Source organism: Schizosaccharomyces pombe, assembly GCF_000002945.2.
Source record: "Schizosaccharomyces pombe strain 972h- genome assembly, chromosome: I".
NCBI classification, from domain to species: domain Eukaryota; kingdom Fungi; phylum Ascomycota; class Schizosaccharomycetes; order Schizosaccharomycetales; family Schizosaccharomycetaceae; genus Schizosaccharomyces; species Schizosaccharomyces pombe.
Genome location: NC_003424.3, coordinates 3,020,508 through 3,037,637, shown reverse-complemented (window position 1 = coordinate 3,037,637; position 17,130 = coordinate 3,020,508). Strand labels below are relative to the sequence as shown.

General features: G+C 37.5%; 5 protein-coding genes and 10 long non-coding RNA genes across 15 annotated transcripts; 8 read left to right on the top strand and 7 right to left on the bottom strand.

Moving 5' to 3' along the window:
- Position 1: 1 nt before the first annotated feature.
- On the bottom strand, positions 2–232 carry SPOM_SPNCRNA.3363. The gene has a single exon (NR_192729.1). It is a non-coding gene; the product is annotated as a non-coding RNA (long non-coding RNA).
- Positions 176–677, top strand: SPOM_SPNCRNA.3362. The gene has a single exon (NR_192728.1). It is a non-coding gene; the product is annotated as a non-coding RNA (long non-coding RNA).
- Positions 389–3,832, bottom strand: plb2 (phospholipase). Its single transcript, NM_001019449.3, has one exon. The coding sequence runs from the start codon at positions 2,754–2,756 to the stop codon at positions 822–824; it is 1,935 nt and encodes a 644-aa protein (NP_594024.1). The 5' UTR covers positions 2,757–3,832; the 3' UTR covers positions 389–821.
- SPOM_SPNCRNA.3361 lies at positions 2,164–3,642 on the top strand. Its single transcript, NR_192727.1, has one exon. It is a non-coding gene; the product is annotated as a non-coding RNA (long non-coding RNA).
- Positions 3,722–4,182, top strand: SPOM_SPAC1786.04 (uncharacterized protein; the record flags this gene model as incomplete). The annotated part of the gene is made up of 1 exon (NM_001019448.2): positions 3,722–4,182. The coding sequence occupies one exon, from the start codon at positions 3,722–3,724 to the stop codon at positions 4,055–4,057; it is 336 nt and encodes a 111-aa protein (NP_594023.1). The 3' UTR covers positions 4,058–4,182.
- Positions 4,183–4,240: 58 nt separating this feature from the next.
- On the top strand, positions 4,241–5,059 carry SPOM_SPNCRNA.877. Its single transcript, NR_151261.1, has one exon. It is a non-coding gene; the product is annotated as a non-coding RNA (long non-coding RNA).
- On the bottom strand, positions 4,297–4,893 carry SPOM_SPNCRNA.3360. The gene has a single exon (NR_192726.1). It is a non-coding gene; the product is annotated as a non-coding RNA (long non-coding RNA).
- Positions 5,060–5,105: 46 nt separating the features above from the next.
- SPOM_SPNCRNA.3359 lies at positions 5,106–6,837 on the bottom strand. Its single transcript, NR_192725.1, has one exon. It is a non-coding gene; the product is annotated as a non-coding RNA (long non-coding RNA).
- Positions 5,146–7,183, top strand: SPOM_SPNCRNA.876. Its single transcript, NR_151260.1, has one exon. It is a non-coding gene; the product is annotated as a non-coding RNA, possible alternative UTR (long non-coding RNA).
- On the top strand, positions 7,179–9,632 carry ptl2 (triacylglycerol lipase). Its single transcript, NM_001356096.2, has 4 exons — positions 7,179–7,366; positions 7,450–7,666; positions 7,733–9,068; positions 9,118–9,632. Exons 1-4 carry the CDS (start codon positions 7,315–7,317, stop codon positions 9,403–9,405), a joined length of 1,893 nt encoding a protein of 630 aa, NP_001342854.1. The 5' UTR covers positions 7,179–7,314; the 3' UTR covers positions 9,406–9,632.
- Positions 7,511–8,033, bottom strand: SPOM_SPNCRNA.3358. Its single transcript, NR_192724.1, has one exon. It is a non-coding gene; the product is annotated as a non-coding RNA (long non-coding RNA).
- Positions 9,480–14,314, bottom strand: abo1 (ATPase histone chaperone Abo1). The gene has a single exon (NM_001356095.2). The coding sequence runs from the start codon at positions 13,218–13,220 to the stop codon at positions 9,648–9,650; it is 3,573 nt and encodes a 1,190-aa protein (NP_001342853.1). The 5' UTR covers positions 13,221–14,314; the 3' UTR covers positions 9,480–9,647.
- On the top strand, positions 13,785–14,475 carry SPOM_SPNCRNA.3357. Its single transcript, NR_192723.1, has one exon. It is a non-coding gene; the product is annotated as a non-coding RNA (long non-coding RNA).
- A 928-nt stretch (positions 14,476–15,403) lies between these two features.
- Positions 15,404–17,002, bottom strand: SPOM_SPNCRNA.3356. The gene has a single exon (NR_192722.1). It is a non-coding gene; the product is annotated as a non-coding RNA (long non-coding RNA).
- sde2 (splicing regulator Sde2) lies at positions 15,877–16,990 on the top strand. Its single transcript, NM_001019445.3, has one exon. The coding sequence runs from the start codon at positions 15,905–15,907 to the stop codon at positions 16,694–16,696; it is 792 nt and encodes a 263-aa protein (NP_594019.1). The 5' UTR covers positions 15,877–15,904; the 3' UTR covers positions 16,697–16,990.
- Positions 17,003–17,130: the final 128 nt, after the last annotated feature.

Here is a 17,130-nt window from a genome sequence, read left to right as displayed (position 1 = left end):
GAACTCTTCCACGTAGTTAAATTGAGATTTGTTATTTTTATTATAACCACACCGCTACATTATGTAACTGAGTATAGTGACCTCTAACAAATGTGTGCTAAGTAAGAGAATGTAAAAGGTGGTTTCTTAGTTTCAGGTTCAAAGAGATACCTGGTTTTGTATAAAGTATAGCTAACTAGTCTTTCAAATTATGACCGTAAAAGGCGATAGCATCTTGTATACTGAACCGAATACTTTGTTAGGGTACTCGCAGTATCTATCATTGTAACAGCATGTCCTGTCACACTTGTAGCATCAATCAAACTACAAAATTAACTCACTCAAACTATACTGAGACAAGCATACTAGTTGTCTCATTACTTTTATTACTAACGCACGACTTAATAGATATTAAAGGAGAAAAAAAAATTAAATTAAATGAGCAACTATTGTTTAAAATAAACTTAATGAATAGTTAGAGCTTTTTATATGAAAATCTATATAAAATGATCATGAAAACATATTATTCAAAAGGTAGATAAAGAAATAAACTACCTTTATCAGGGGCAAAAAACGGCGGATCATACATTATCACAGCACAGCGAAGAGCATTATAAACGTAAACAAAAATCTAACAAACAGAATTCCAGTCGTTAGAGATAAAACGCTTAGGAACAAGCAATTTGGTTTACTTTCTATTCCTTCGCTGAAGCATATTAGTTGTCATGGATCCTCTTCAGTAGCCCCGGAGCGGGTTCCAAAGCGTTTAAACAAAATCAGTTTAAAAGTATAAGGTATATAATCCCAAATATATACATCTTTTTCTTTTTGATGTCCAACAATTAAGCAGTAACTAGCAAAGTAGCCAATAAAACGAAAAAGGACAAGAGGATGTTGGCATGAACACCAGACGCAGAACTAGTCTTGACCGCAGGATTGTAGGTAGGATTCTTGCTATCATCATCAACAGGGGTGTTATCAACAGTACCATTCCAGCAGTATTGGCTAAAGCATTGTTGACAAGCAGCAGAAGTAGATTGATTGCGACGTTCCAAAGAGCGTTGGACGACGGCACAAGCCAAACAAGAGGCAAAGTCAGTAGAGTTGTCTTGAGTAGTGGCGACAAATCCGTTTTGGATCAAAGCTTGAATCTCGCTGTTTGCAATACGATAGCGATGATCGACAAGGTTGGATTTCATTGTCCAAGGAGTGTTGGGCATGTAAACAACCAAAGGAGGGGTGTTGTGGTCAACAGGAACGTCACCACGAGTAGTGTTTCTACCATCGCAGCCAAAGAAAGTAGGGTTAGCGTTCAATCCCAAGTTAACAAATGTTTCGGGAGTAGGAACGTGAACAAAATCTTCAACATCGTATACGGCGTCAGAAGCGCGCTGGGTAACTCTTTCGTAAGTAGCAACCAAAGAGGAACCGTTGGGCCAAAAGTTGGAAGTATCTCCACTTGAGTCGAAGGCAAATACGACATCAAGCTTACGCTCGGGTTGAAGTAAGGGCCAGATAGGAATGTTTTGGCCGTCATAGCCACCATCAAACAAGTCCAAGTAAGGAGTGTCAACAATGTCTTCAGAGACGGCAGTAGCATTACCAGCAATATCAGTAGCATCAGTATAGGGGTTGGGGTAGAAACTAACGGAAGAACCGTTGATACGCATGTGACGCAAAGTAAAGCCAAGTCTTCTACTCATACGAGATTGACGCAAACTGACATCGATTAAAGCCTCGTTGTAACGAGTAGAGGAGGTACCGACCAAGAAGCCAACATTGTCAAATTGAGTGACACACTTACCATCAACAGCGGTACCATTTGAATAATTAGTACCAAGGTATTGGGTAGGGGTGTAAGAACGAACGTTGTTATCAAAGCTAGTCAAGTAGTAAGGAGAAATCTCGTAGATACTTGAGTTAGTAGCAGTACCGTTGCTACCATCGGGAAGACCACCAGTAAGACCTTGAGTAACGATAAGAGGATAAGGATACTCGGCAGTTTGGAACCAGGAGGCATTTTGAACAGACGAGTAGGTAAGATTGGGACCACCACGAAGTTGTCCGACAAAGTGACGAGCAATGGCACGTCCCCAATAATCAGTCAAACTGACGTTGAAGCCGGCAGCAGCCTTTTGGTTGACCTCGTCAACTACGTTGGTGTAGTAATTTTTGAGATCACCGAAATGAGTTTCTTCGATAAAGAAGATACCAAGACGGGTGTACCAAATGGACTTGGAGATGTTTTGGATGGTACGGAATTCGTTAACCGCCAAAGAGCTGAGAAGCCATGAACCACCATCGGCACCAGTGATATAGTGTGCAGACTGCAAAAGACCACCAAGAGTAGTTTCATTGCTACGGCTATCCAAAGCAGCCAAGGCACCACCACCGAAAAGCATGGAACGCCAACCACCACCAGAAACGGCAATACCAAGACGAGGACCGTTATCGCCAACAATGCTGGAAAGATCGAGGTCAGCGGTAGTATTTTTAGATTGTAAAAAGGTTGTCAAAGCTTCATTGGCGTTGCTGAGACGTTTTTCAATGAAATCGTTCTCGAGGTCGGGAAGTTCACCACGGGGCAAAGAATTGACCATGATTTCAGAGCTATCGCAAGAACGGATCACAGGGGCATACGAAGCATTGGTGCTAGGAAATGGAGGGGGCTTTTTCCAGTTACGACGTGAAAGCGAATGGAGTTCTGGGGAAGCGACCTGACCATATACAGCAGTGGCCAGGAGCAAGGCCAGGAAATAGAAAGACTGAAAATACATGAGGAATAATTATATTAAACACAAAACAAAGATTGAAGACAAGATCAGTGCATATGCAGCTGGTAAAGATACCAAATGGAAGGTGTAAGATGTCGATCCCAAAGTAAATGTACTAGTAGAATATGTTACTTGAGATAACGAGAACCAGCAAATTCAACCTTTATACTGAATGTCTTGAAACAAGCGAGACAGAGACAGAGACAGGAATAAGGAATAGGAAGAAAAGGCAAGCGAAGGGATTGATTGAGTGTAAAGAAAAAGAAAATCAAGGAATACCACACACCAAAAATCTAAATAGCAAGAGAGCTATGTTTCAGAAAGGGGTAAAAGATGATTAAGGAGAGGGAAACACAAAAAAAAGAAGAGAATGAAACGAAGAAATCTATTTCTAGCAAATTACAATCAAGCAAAGTCACCAAGAGAGGAAGAAGACGAGAAAATCAACGAAAATAAACTCTTTTGACTTGAAGATTGTTGAAAGGATTTTTTTAAGGGTAAAGTTCAAGTGAAACTTTTTAACGCAGGCACAACGAAATAAAGCAAATCAAATCAGTACAAAGAGTTGAGAATGACGAAATGCTAACAAATTGTTGTGTGAGGGAAAAAACACCACAGAGTAAGAGAAGAAGAAGAAGAATAGAGTAGGAAATTTAAACACACAAAAATAAAACAACGAAGAAAGGAGTCAAATCACGAATGAGCTAAAATAGCAAATGTTTAAAATGACCACACTATAAAAGTAGAAGAAGAAGAAGAAGAAAAAGAATATAAAAAAATAGTATAGAAAAAGGGAAACAAGTTAAAAAAAAATATAATAATAAAAATAAAAAAAGAAGCGAACAAGACTCGATTAAAAAGAAATTATTATAACAAGAGAAACACACTGAAAAGGAAAAAAAATCAACCAGATCAATTTATTATTCCTTTTTTTTCATATATATTCTATAAAAGAAAAACCACAGACGATGACACGAAGGTTTAAAGTGAAAATGAATCAACCGCGCTTTTACTTTCTGTCCCTACAATCCTATGTGTTGGTGAACTGGCAATACGCTATTTGCGACAGCCAAGACTCTAACTACAAGCAAGTAGGGGGTCTCGCATGTATATATATGCGCGAGACCCTTTTCGGCATTCATAATCTGAGCGTTGCTAGCCCCTTCATGATTGGTTCTCTTCAACCGTTAGTGCCTTGGCTAATTAGGCAAAAGTGGCACAAGATCGACGAGCCTCGGCAGTTGCCTTCCACGCACCATGCATTACCCGAAGGACGATGGCGCTCCTTAACGGTTTCTCTTTAACCACACTAGTAGGATTTTTGTTTACCGGATATCGGCAATGGGTGCAGTGTTATCGAGAGGACATCGGCATTTATGTGTCACCGGGAGACAAGATGCCAAGGGGGGAGGGAGGAGAAGAAGGGAGAGGGGAACCAAGGTAGTAAAAAAGAGTCTCTAGAAGATGGAATTAGCCGGAATAAAAGGAGCCAATGCACCGGCCAAAAAGAAAGAAAAAAGAAAAAAAAAAAAAAAAAGGAAAACTAGAGTAAGGGAGGAAGAGGTAGGTAGGTAGGCTGAGTAATAAGAAGGTGAGAGTAAAGGAAGGTGGTAAAAATAATCAGTAAAATGATATTAGTAGATAGAAGGATGATTATGAATAGAAGGAAAAGTTGGTTATAGAAGGATGAAAGACGAATTACTATTGTTGAAAAAGACGAATTACTAGTTGTTTTGTTTGGTCTTTATTAAATGAATTACTTAGTTTGTTTTGGTTAACTTTTTTTTTAATTTTTTTTTTTTAGTTATTCATAGAAAGACGAGGGAAGGACGAGTTTTATGTGCATCAAATGTGTTTTGTTAGTAATGTTTTTGTTTGTGCTGTTTTTGTTGTCTTTTGCCGACTGACCATTTCCTTCCACCAACTTTTTGCGTAGTGAATGGACTGTGCCTTGTTGTCTGTATCGCTCGATCATATTGTTCAATCATGTTACTCGGCAAATTTTCTTCTTACAAGCTAGTCATGTTTGCTGTGGAATGAGATGGAGGGCAGCATGTTGCGTGCAGCGTTAGACAGGCAGGCGAGAAGAATAAGCAGAAGCATGGGATAGAGAGTGTTAGCGGAGTACAACAGCAATGAGTGTACAAGGTCTCTCTCAATAAAAAGATTGTTCAGCACTCACACTATAGCAAGATCATTAGTAATACTAAAACAACGTATATAACTATTCATTCAACAAATAAAACTATTCATATAACAAATAAAACCATTCAATAAATAAAATTATTCATTCAATAAATGCTATTCTAATTATAACGATTACCACTACTAAATCAACAAATACTTTTTCTATTCCTCTCGTATTCCCTTCCTCGGCTTCTCCTTGGAAGAACCGACGTCCAACTGTCTACTAACTACTGATTCCAACAGATCCACGCCCACTACACTGTTCTACTCTACACACTTTGCGTGCTTGTCTGCTGTTACGATACCATCTACCAGCACATCCTTCCCTCGCCCCCTTTCTCAGCTACGGAACATCCCTCTACAACAAAGGACCCTTGAAATAGGACAACAACATCACCCAAAAAAGAAGGAAAAGAAAAAGAAAAAAAGATTCAAAAGAAAAAAATTACATTCCTAAAACTGATGGTGTGACACTATGGTTTTATATTATGACACATGCAATTTCAGTCGAGAAAGTTAGTCGAATCGTAAAAAAGTCAGTCGAGTAAATTTAAACGAGTAAATCAATTGAATATTGTGATTTTTTTTTTCGTCTATGTTTTTACAAAATAAAGGAAATTAAAAAAATTAAAATAAAAATGAAAATGAAAAATAAATTAAATAGTAAAAGCAAAAATACCGCGAGACCCTTACAAACTTGATGGAGGTCATTTTAGACGGTTTCGGTTGCTGCAGGCAATTCATTCACTTAACAAGTAAAATCTCCTTTCTTTCTCCGAAGGTGCTGCGAAGCCTTCCACTGCTGCTAAACACCTGATGAAATTCGGCAGTAAATGTAGACACTTCGTTATCCCAGCTTTTTTTAAAAAAAATTAATAAATGGTAGCCTTGCAGAATCCGGTTTAACGAGGCGATTTTGGCATGCATTATAATTGCTTTTCACACATGTTTTCCCATATCGTTTTCTTTCTCCAAGGCAAAATAGAGCGATGGATAGAATACATGCTATACATACGATATAGTCTATAGTCCATTTTGCATCTACAGATCCCTAGCGCACTACTCTGTTTTGTACAACCAAAAGTCCATCTTGCATCCATACAATCTTATTTACCACTTTTAATTTTTCATCCTTCTTTACCATTTTTTATTTCCATCCTTCTCTACCGCTTCTAATCCCTCTCCCATCCTTCTACTTTCGTTACCGTTTTGATGCGCTAACGATAAATAATACAACATTAGATTTTCTTTAACCTTCTTTCCATTCTCCTCAACACTTTAAATGGCCCACTTTAATAATTTTGCTTGCCCGGTTTTCCTGCTATTCCATTTGCTTGCCGTTACAATGTATCCGCATGTTTGCTCCTACTATCGCCGCATTGCGTTCCATTCCATTTTGCTATCGCAATTGCTCTGAAATCGGCTGCGTGCTAATTTTTGGACGCAAAGCTGCGATCATGGAATCTAGCTTCAAACTCTGGTATAAACCTTTTTTTAAACGCTTAAAAAACAACCAAAGTTAGTGCGCTCTCAAGCTTAAAGTTACGGATTTCCCCAAATCCGATATCTATTTACCGAGCGCAATAGTTTGTAAATTTAAAAAAAATAAATAATAAATAATAAATAAATAAAAAATTACACAAACCTTGAATTTGATCCAAACAACCTTTGCATCCTTTGTCGATCAAATTCCCATTCCTTCATTTCTTTTAAAAAAAAATTTTTTTTTCTAGAGCCGTTCCTTTCTCAATTCATTTTCGGGCATATTTATTTTGCTTCCTCTCTTCCTTCCTTTCTTTGTTTACACAAAAAACCATGATATTCCAATTGATCTTGCATGCTCATTTCTCACTACACCCTAATAATCCCTTTCCTTCATTCACTCTATCCTAAATTAAAAATTGCCCTTGCATCTTTTTTGTTTATCCAAAATTATTTAAAATTAGTGCATCAAAATCTTTTCTCGCAATTGCATTCCATCACATTACGTTTTATTTTGCTAATTTTTTTTCGACATCGCTCACTCCAATACTCAATATTTATTTACCATATTTTACGCATTACATCCTTAATGTTTTAATGTCATTGAGTTTATTCTGTTATCTGCTAATACCGATTTTACTACCTTTCTCCCTGTTTTCCATAAAACATATTCCCAACAGTGTCTTTAAATGACGTAGGGTCATTTCCTAGTAATTCATTATGTTCAGCACCTAGTCTCACGGTACCCTTTCTTCTACATTATACCGTTCTTCTTCAATTGATTCATGCTTTGATCTTTTGTTAATACCCAGTATTTATTTTTAATGATCTTATTTGAATTATAAAATTTTCTTTTCGTTTGCTTCATGTTTTGTTTTTTTCCTATCCAAAAATGTCTATCCCAGAGGAATCTGAAATAAATAAGGATTACACTGTTCAAGAAGGTAGGATGATTTGCTGTTAATTTTTATTACATAGTAATTTTACAAAACCAATTATTAACATTTTTCCTTTTTAAAATTTATAGATCTTGACGAATTCGCAAAATATACTTGTGTTTATAAAAAACGCCATGATGAAAAAATTGAGTACATCACTGCTCAACATGATTGGAATCCAGTCTATGAGGCCGTAGTCCCTCGCAAGTCAAAACCGGGTAAAGATGAAAAACGAGAGGGCTTTATGTATCCCATTCTACGTTGGCCCTTGATGTTTACTGCTTTCCTATGTCTAACCTTTGTCGCGTATGTTTATCTGTTACCCTTTACTTTATTTATCCATTTGTATTTGCTAACATCATCAACTTGCAGCTTTCTTTATCTTTTGGACCGTTTGTATATTAACTGTTATGAGTACTTTATTGTTTGGAGAGGCGAAGCTCGCAGACTTCGTAAACTCTTGCAAGAAGCAAAAACTTATGAAGAATGGAAGGAAAGAGCCAGAGCTTTGGACAAATATTTTGGTAATGACGAGTGGAAATTGGACCCTGTTTACGATTATTATGACTACACGCTCGTACAAGCTGTTTACAGCAGTTTGGTAAAACATCGAGAACAGAAAGATTGGAATGCCCTCAAATCTGTACTTGATGTTTGTGTGAGAAGTAATTTTGGTGGAATCGACAGCTCAATGCTATATTCGCGAACCTATAGCGGTACCAAAAAATTGGTGGAAGACTATGTTAATGAATTAAAGGTTTGTCTAGAAACCGTTATAGATCAACGTTTATATACGGCACAGGAAAGATCAAAGATGTTTGAATACTTTTCCCATAATTATGGAAGAACGGCCCTTTGCCTATCAGGTGGTGCTTCCTTTGCCATTTATCACACGGGAGTGTTGAGAGCTCTTCTCAACCAGGATTTGATTCCCAATGTCATTACTGGAACTAGTGGTGGCGGTCTTCTTGCAGCACTAGTTTGCACCCGCACCAACGAAGAGTTAAAGCAGCTTTTAGTTCCTGAACTTGCTTCCAAGTATCAATCAGATATCGGCAATTGGCTAGATGCTACGAAGCGGTACTTCAGGACGGGAGCTAGATTTGACGAAATTTTATGGGCAAAAACTTGCATGTATTTTACTCGTGGAAGCTTGACTTTTGCTGAAGCTTATAAAAGAACTGGTCGTATTCTGAATATCTCAGTTATTCCTAGTGATGTCCACTCTCCTCCTAAATTGATCAACTACCTCACATCCCCTGACACTGTAATTTGGAGTGCTGTTATTGCTAGTTGTGCCGTCCCTGGTATTTTAAATCCTATTCCCTTGATGACTCGAAGTCAGTCGCACAGGCTTATCCCTCACAATTTTGGAAACCGCTTCAAGGATGGAAGTCTTCGTACGGATATTCCTTTAAGTGAGTTACGTACTCAATTCAATGTCCATTTCTCCATCGTCAGTCAAACGAATCCTCATGTTCAAGTGTTCTTCTTTTCGCCTAGAGGTACAGTAGGTCGTCCAGTATCACACCGTAAGGGCCGTGGGTGGAGAGGCGGATACGTTGGAAGTGCCATCGAACAGTTTTTGAAGTATGATATGATTAAGTGGCTACATGTTATCCGTAGTTTAGAATTACTTCCAAGACCCCTTGGTACGGATTGGAGTAGTGTTTTTTTGCAAAAGTTTGATGGCACTATTACAATATGGGTAAGATTATATATAGCAAATGAAAATTTACAACAAGCTAACATTTTAGCCTAAAACAAAATTTCAGGACTTTTATTATATTCTCTCTCCTCCCAGTGTTGAACGACTTGGTTATATGATAGATGCGGGACAGGCTGCAACTTTTCCTAAATTAGATTTTATTGCTGCGAGAATGACTATTGAAAAGCTGATTGAAAAAGGTCGCATGATGGATAAGCCTAGTAAATTGGGTAGATCTATTGATGGTACTATCGGTACATCCATGAGTCGTGGTGACATTGAAATAAGCCAAGAGTCGGCTAGCATTTCTCCGGAAGATATTGACATTGTAAATTAAAATTTACTTGTTTAGCGCCTTTAAATAGTAAACTTTATACCTATTTTAACAAAGTGACATAGAAGTGTGCAGGTGACAAAATTATACTCAATTGAAAGAGATATATCATTATTAAAAATTACTTTGTTTGTTTGTGCTTATGTACATATAATTAATGTATTAAAAAAATTTCAGCTTAAGCGAATACTTTCGTCATTCTGTATCAAAAATATGTAGCAATTCTCGACCATTATTCATTATGTCTATTGTAGTGCATTAATCATAAACTCTTTTACTGCTCGCTCGCATTCATCAACCACAGAGTTTCTATTCCATTCGGACTTCGTATTCCAAATGATCTGGTACAAAAATGAATGAAGATGTAAAAGCTGGTCAACGGTGAAGCCTGTTGTTGAATCAATAAGCAACTGCTTCAATGGAGTAAGTCTGTCCTCATCAAACACCAAATCAGGGAATACCACCTCTTGTTCGATATTCTCAATATGACCATCAGCGGATGTAATATTATGGGCATCAGTAGGAGCATTATTAGGAACATCAGCAGGAGACGTGATGAGGGTGTCAACAGGGATATCAGCACGGCCATTAGAAGAGATATTCGTAGAGACATCAGTAGAAACACGTAATGCGGCTTCTGATGGAACGCCTACTGGACTCTTCCCATTTAACAATGGAGATTGTACTTTGTCTTTTTGATCAATATATTCGTCAGGCTTGGGAGACTCTTCATTCTCAACTAACATGGAAGGAACAGACATAGTAGACTGATTAGTGAAAATTTCATTATCTTCTATGTCCATGTCAACGTTCTCCGGCCCAACATCCTCCATCAGTGAATTGGTAAGGGTTTCAGCTAGTACGGGTGGTCCATCTTTTATGGCATCGTCAACTTCAGTAATTGATTCGTCAACAGAAGGCTTCTCAGAAGTAAACTGCATATCTGCTTTTGTTTCATCCAAATGTTTTTGAAGCTTTCCGTGCCTTAATTTTCTTCGTTCAGCCTCACGTAACGCCATCCTTTCACATCTCTGGGAAAATTGATCGTCTTCCATATCTTCGACACCCAAGAGAACGTTTGCATACATTTCCTGGGCTCTTTTGATAGTTTCTGAATCTTCCAGTTGCAGTGCATCACGTAAAATGAGCTTAATATCATGTACAAACTGTTTCGGAGTACAGTAGCAATTATCCCAAGTTCGCTTCTCAATCTCTTCTAAACTCATCATGCTAAACTTTTGATCGCTTCCAATTTGCTTAACTACATCATCAACAAACTCATAATGGCATTCCTCGCGACTACGATAAGAATGACCTGTTTCGGGATCTACACAGTATATATCATTGAAATCAATCAATGGTTTCTTAAACTTTCGATATCTTGCTCGAAGGCTTCCAAGTAGGGCATTCAGCTTTATTTTTAGCTTGTTAAGAAGACGCATGTCGGCCTGCTTAGTTTGTTTTAGGGTAATTTTTTGACTGGTAAATGGTGGAGGATCGGGAGCAAGAGGTAACTCTGGTAAAACTCTGCGTTTTCGAGGTATGCCACCAGGAAGTTCGGTTGGTGAGGCTTTAATTAGTTCCAAAATTGGCTGAAAAAATGCGATAATGCTATCACGAGTCGGATACTGTAATGAGTAAACGGATTGCTTTGAAGAGAACCATTCTCTTAATTGAGGATGCAATTCACTTAACGGACTTGAAGATAAGGCAAGAAAGAGTATTTGATCCGAAAAATCAAGTCTCTCAAGCATAGAAGAAAAGGTCGTAATAGCTGTCAAAGGTAAGACATTCAACCAATTATCTATATCTGGAATATAGATAATACTTGGAGTGTGACGCCTTACTTCTAAAAAGAGATGAATTATAGAGGTCTCGATACTTTGAGTGGAGTCTTGAAGTAGAGTAGACATGTCAAATGATTGAACATGCACTCCTTCATATTGCTGCAAAATGGCTGGACCAAGCGCGGTTTGTCCCAGTCCCTTTCTACCACAAATAAGGAATCTAGGCTTATAAATTCTTAGAGTTTCAAAAGTCTCCAAGCGCTGTTGGTACTCAAAGTCATTTTCTTTTGGATCGTCATACATTACTTCCTCAAGAGGATTTAATTTAGAGGCAACAGGCATTAATTTCTGTAAAGTCTTCTCAATATCTTGAAAAGCTTCGTTGAGTAGTGGTTTCAATTCCGGTGATAGAGGCTTACTTGGAGATATTGATGAGCGCTCAGAAGAAGGGATCATGCGTTTCATCGACATTACAAAGTCCTTTACCTTCACTTTTATGGTTTTAGGATCAATTTGAAGACGCTTTGTACTCCTATATAATTGAGGATAGGTACGTTTGATAGAGTTGAGAGCAGCCTCCGTGCATAGAGCACGCAAATCTGCACCACCATAGCCTTTTGACTTTTCGGCAAGCATCGAACATAGCCATTCAGGAACTGGTGGATCCCAATTTCGCGTGTGAATCTCTATTATCTTTTTCCTGGCATCACGATCAGGCAAAGGAAAATAAAATTCTCTGTCAAACCGACCAGGACGACGGAGAGCTGGATCAACTGCGTCAGGTCGGTTTGTTGCACCTATTATAATGACCTGGCCTCGGCTTTCCATGCCATCCATTAACGCCAATAATGTAGAAACAATAGATGCGTGAATTTGCTCTTGTTTACTCGATCTCACAGGAGCCAGACCATCTATTTCATCAAAGAAAATTATACTTGGTTGAGTACTTTTTGCTTCTTCGAAAAGTAATCGAAGCTGACGCTCAGCCTCGCCAACCCATTTACTGAGGCAATCAGCGCCTTTTCTCATATAGAAAGATACTTTTTTGTTTTCGGAAGAACAAGCTGCAGCAAGAGCTCGAGCCATTAAAGTTTTTCCTGTACCAGGAGGACCATGAAAAAGTACTCCCCTTGGTGGTTGCATGTTAAAACGCTGAAATATTTCAGGGTATAACAAAGGAAGCATGACCATTTCTTTTAATTGATTAATGTAATTGTCCAGTCCACCGACGGATTCGAAGGATAAAGAAGAGTCGACTCCCAGAGGATCTGAGTCGGCAAGATCGCTTTTCTCCCTGATACGGCCAAAATCAGGCGGCCCACCGGAATTAGCTGGGTCAGTCAAAGCTTTTATGGTTTTTGCAGACGACTTTTTAATTCTTGTATTGTCGCTTTCAGATTCAGACCCACTAGAATCAATATATGGCATAAAACTACTAACTTGTTGTCGGAGAAGCTTAGTAATAGCAAGTTCAGAATGCGTCTTCCTACTCCTGCTTTGATTGACTTGAGAGCTAGGATCACCATCCATTTCATCGACTGGAGGGAAAGCCAACGGAACGCTGTAATTTATACGACTTGTCCGTTCTCTCAGTATAGGTCTATGCTCTTCTTCGGATTCTTCTTCATCCTGTGATCTACGATTTCTAAGGCGTGTTGAGCGACGAGTTCCAGGTTTGTACTTGGGTTTAGAACGGACTGATCGTATAAAAGAATCTTCAGAATCTGATAGTTCATCTTCCAAAGCCGAGGACTCTGATACTTCAAAAGGTTCATCATCACCCTCTGAAAAGCTTTCATTTGACCGAGTATTATATCGCCGTTTCGCTTTGGGCTTATGTTCCTCTTCTTCCCAATCCTCGTCACCTTCATCTTCCTGGAAAGCTTGATGAATGCGTTTGTTAGCAATCATGGACTGGGAACGGCGACGACGCTTAGCATTGTTGGGCATCTCATCAGAAGAATCGGACACTGGTGACAACTCTTGAGTTTCATCCGCAGATCCACCATGTTCACTTGCTTCTTCCTTCATTTCAACATTATCGCTATGTTGAGCGTCGTCCTCGTTCGGTAGTTGAGAATAACCGTTAGATAATACATTGCCATCTGTACTAGTAAAAGACGTCAATACACGTTCATCAAACGTCGAGCCCGGGAAAACGGTTAAAGAAGGGTTTCCACTAGAAGGAGAATCCACGTCGGTGGATACGACGTCTTCTGAGGCAGCCAGATTTTCAAGCCAAACAGATTTTGCGCCGGTATCAACCAGCCTGATAACTATAGGGTGTTTACCCCAAATTATAGGATTTGAGAAATCCAGTCTGGAGGTAATAAATTAATGGGAAATCGTCCTGGACAATGTTTATTGCAAAAGTAAATAAAGCAACCAAAATCAAATCACCCAAAAAAAATGCTACCAAAAATTATAATTATATAACAATTCAACGAACACGCACACAGGATATGCGCGTGTAAAAAAAAAAAAAGAGTGGCCTTGTAAAGCAAATTAAGTTCTAACGACTCAAAAGGTACAACTTCAAACTTTTGTTTTTATCAAAACTCCACGTTGATAATTAGCTAGAGTGAGCTCGCTCTAGTACCGTAAGAGCTTAATGGGGTTAATTACTTGTTATGTACCGGTTGGTTTAACAAGAATTCTTTCTTTGGCTTGCGCGATAATGAAAGGCTTCCAAATAATGACTAAAAGTTACCTATGTTTTCTTACTGACGCAACTGAAACCAGCCTTTAACCTTGAAAAGTATCACTGTAAGCTACTGCGACAATTTTACTGACCCAGAAGCTAAACTTGTCTCGTTAAGTATGCGACCACGAAAGTATGTACCACACTCCTTCCTTAGAATGACCAAGTATGTGTGCGGCAACAATGAGACAAAGTCTCAACAAAAAGGTTTATAAAGCAATTACAAAAATTGCTAAGAGATCTCAACAACAAAAAATTAATAATCGAGCGAGCCTTTATAAAGTGCAAGAACTTACTCAAAATTGACGAAGTAAGGTCTCCGTTATTATTTCGCCAACAGGCAGGGTCCTTCCAAACCGCTTATAAGATATTATAAACTAAATCCAAGTACTAATTTTAAATAAACCAGGTTTGGATTAAATTTGAAGGTTCTTCGTTGTCGTCTCGTAAGTCACCACCATGGCGGCAAATACCGCCGGACCATGATATGATGCCCAATTCACTAACATTGCGCACCTACATTACTTAAGTCAACACACTTAGACTACAAAAAATATAGAAAATAGAAAATTTCTTACACGTTTAGAAAGCCTTTAAAAATGATACCCAAATGAGTATCTCTTTAAAAATTAAGGATCTTGTAGCTTTTTAGAATAGTCATTTCATACAAAATCTTCATGTTTTACACATAGGAAATATTTTTTAACAAATAAGCTTGGTGGTGAATTGTGAAATCCCGCCTGTGGTAGTATTCAATTCAGTAGTCGAAATGTATGAACATACTTCACATCAAGGCTCATACAGTATGAATAAATTATTAAATTTATTTTTTACCCTGTTAGCTAAAATGATGACTTTTATTGTAATTTTACTAGTTTGGGGCTGTATTGTTCGGGTCTGCTGCATGTGTTGTTCAGCTACCGATTTCACAATAAAGTAGCATTGCCTTAGAGACGTGGTAATATATACCATATTAGGCAATAAGATACGCAGTGATAACATTATAATTGAAGAAAAAATTTTCTTGCTTAACTTTCAGCGACTTTCAAATTAGAACATTGTAGTTGTACGACCATAAATATCATGGCAAAGTTTAATACAGGAATTTATAGGCAATTGAGTAGTCGTACACAAAAACTACAGTTTTAATGAAAATAAACTATGCTTTGCGTTCTTAAATATTCATAAACGCAATAGCTATGCTATACCTTGTATTTTCAATTCAAATTACCATAATATATGATCACAGATTAAACTAGGCATGCATAATATCTTAAAATGCAATTAATAATTAATAGTTATTTCTATATAAAATTTGTAACAATAGTTTTTCTAATGGATGCACGAGACAGAATAAAGAGCCCAAAAAAAAAAAATAATAATTAATTAATTAAATCAATAAATATAAATAAAAAAATAAAAAGTTATAATTAAAAAGAAAAAATAGATAAATAACTAAGAAATGGAAATTACTAAGGTGAAACTCATAATTTTACCTTGGTCACTTTTTTATTTTTGGTTGTTTATAAATCAGAGTTATCGTTTCTTACTTTAAGACATCAGTAATCGAAAGTAGTTTCAATATGTTATATAACCTACATGAAATATAAAATATCTGCTTTCCAATAGTCGTATAAGGGAATGGAAAGGTAGTTTTCAGAATGTGTTTATGTTTTGTATATAATAGGTCATACAGGTTATCTTCAAGGAGCTCAAATGTACATTAACTCAAAATTGTTAGACTTAACACTCTAAATATTTAAATTATTAATATAGCTTTTGGGTAGAGATAATTGACATTGTAATCACAAAGCAAGTAATAAGTCCCTGCTTAGTAGAGTGTAGTATTTTTATGAAATTTAATAAAAGTTGACTATTATTTATGAGCTTAAAATTTCCAATTTTAAGCATTTGTCGAAGAATTGCACATAAATTCGTATACAACTTCTAGCACATACTTTCGTCGCCACACTTTTCGTCTACCACCTTCTCACCATTGCTGAATCTGTTAAATATGGAGTGTAAGACTGTATTTTTGAATGGGGATTTTTTAAAAAACTCTGTCAATGTGAATCTTAATAGATTAGCTACCGTAGAAACGTTGTTACGACACGTCCTGGGCGATTCTTATGAAACAGTTTTAGAAAGGGCTTATTTGACACATCAAAGTCGAATTGTTCATCCAGATATTCAACTATGTAAATTGGAGGGCAAAAGTACTTCTGCGCACCTTAATTTGACTCTTTGTACTAGAGTTTTAGGTGGAAAGGGTGGTTTTGGCAGTCAGTTGAGAGCCGCCGGTGGCCGTATGTCAAAAAAGCGCAATGAGCAGGAGAATCAAGATTCTTGTAGAGATTTAGATGGCAACCGTTTAGGAACAATTCGCCAGGCGAAGGAATTATCTGAATATTTAGCGAAGAAACCTGCTGAAACTCGCGCAAAGAAAGAAGCTAAAAAGCAGAAATTAAATAAAGTACTTGCTGCTGATTCATCGTCATCTAGATTTGATGATCATGAGTATTTAGAAGATCTTGAGCAGTCTGTTTCCAATGTACGCGATGCTTTTCAAAATTCTTTGTTATACCGAAGGGGCTCAACTTCAGCCAGTTCTTTTTCATCCGGTAGCAATGGTGCTACTACCGATGAACCTGCCGAAAAGGAAGCTCGAAATAATAACTCTTCCATCAATTCCTGGTCGCGGCGAATGCAAGCTAGTGAATCATCAAATGAGGCAGAAGGCGAGGACAGTGAATCACAAACATCAAAATCCCTTTATGAATGGGATGACCCTTTATACGGATTGTAAAGAGAGTAACGCGTTTTTTTTAAACTCTCTTCCGTTTTTCTTTTCGCATGACATTTTGACACTTTAATGATTGATAACGGACTCGGCTGTTAACTTAATATACATAACATGTGCTTTATCATGGTGTAATTTATTTCTGAAAGCATTGAAACGCTTAAACATACAAGTGCAAAAGTAACTTCAAAGGTACGACATCCACCATCGTTAAACGCAGGCCGTTTAGTGCACATGTTTAAAACGTACTTATTTATGAGTGCTTCCTTAATAGCTTCAATAGCTCATTTTCACTGCTACTTTTTAATTCGCATTGCATTCAAAACACAATGGACTATCAAATTTGTATGAAAGTTTACGGTTTATTTGTAATTTAGAAATAATATAGTTGTGCTATATTAATGTAGACTTAGAAAAACTCAAGAATATACAATTTTTGT

What these genes read in the sequence shown, in the direction of transcription:
- plb2 (NM_001019449.3), bottom strand. Translation starts at nt 2,756, where the DNA reads ATGTATTTTCAGTCTTTCTATTTCCTGGCCTTGCTCCTGGCCACTGCT.
- ptl2 (NM_001356096.2), top strand. Translation starts at nt 7,315, where the DNA reads ATGTCTATCCCAGAGGAATCTGAAATAAATAAGGATTACACTGTTCAA. An exon ending in GGATTACACTGTTCAAGAAG is followed by an intron (nt 7,367 to 7,449) that starts GTAGGATGATTT and finishes TAAAATTTATAG; the next exon opens with ATCTTGACGAATTCGCAAAA. An exon ending in CTATGTCTAACCTTTGTCGC is followed by an intron (nt 7,667 to 7,732) that starts GTATGTTTATCT and finishes ATCAACTTGCAG; the next exon opens with CTTTCTTTATCTTTTGGACC.
- abo1 (NM_001356095.2), bottom strand. Translation starts at nt 13,220, where the DNA reads ATGAAGGAAGAAGCAAGTGAACATGGTGGATCTGCGGATGAAACTCAA.
- sde2 (NM_001019445.3), top strand. Translation starts at nt 15,905, where the DNA reads ATGGAGTGTAAGACTGTATTTTTGAATGGGGATTTTTTAAAAAACTCT.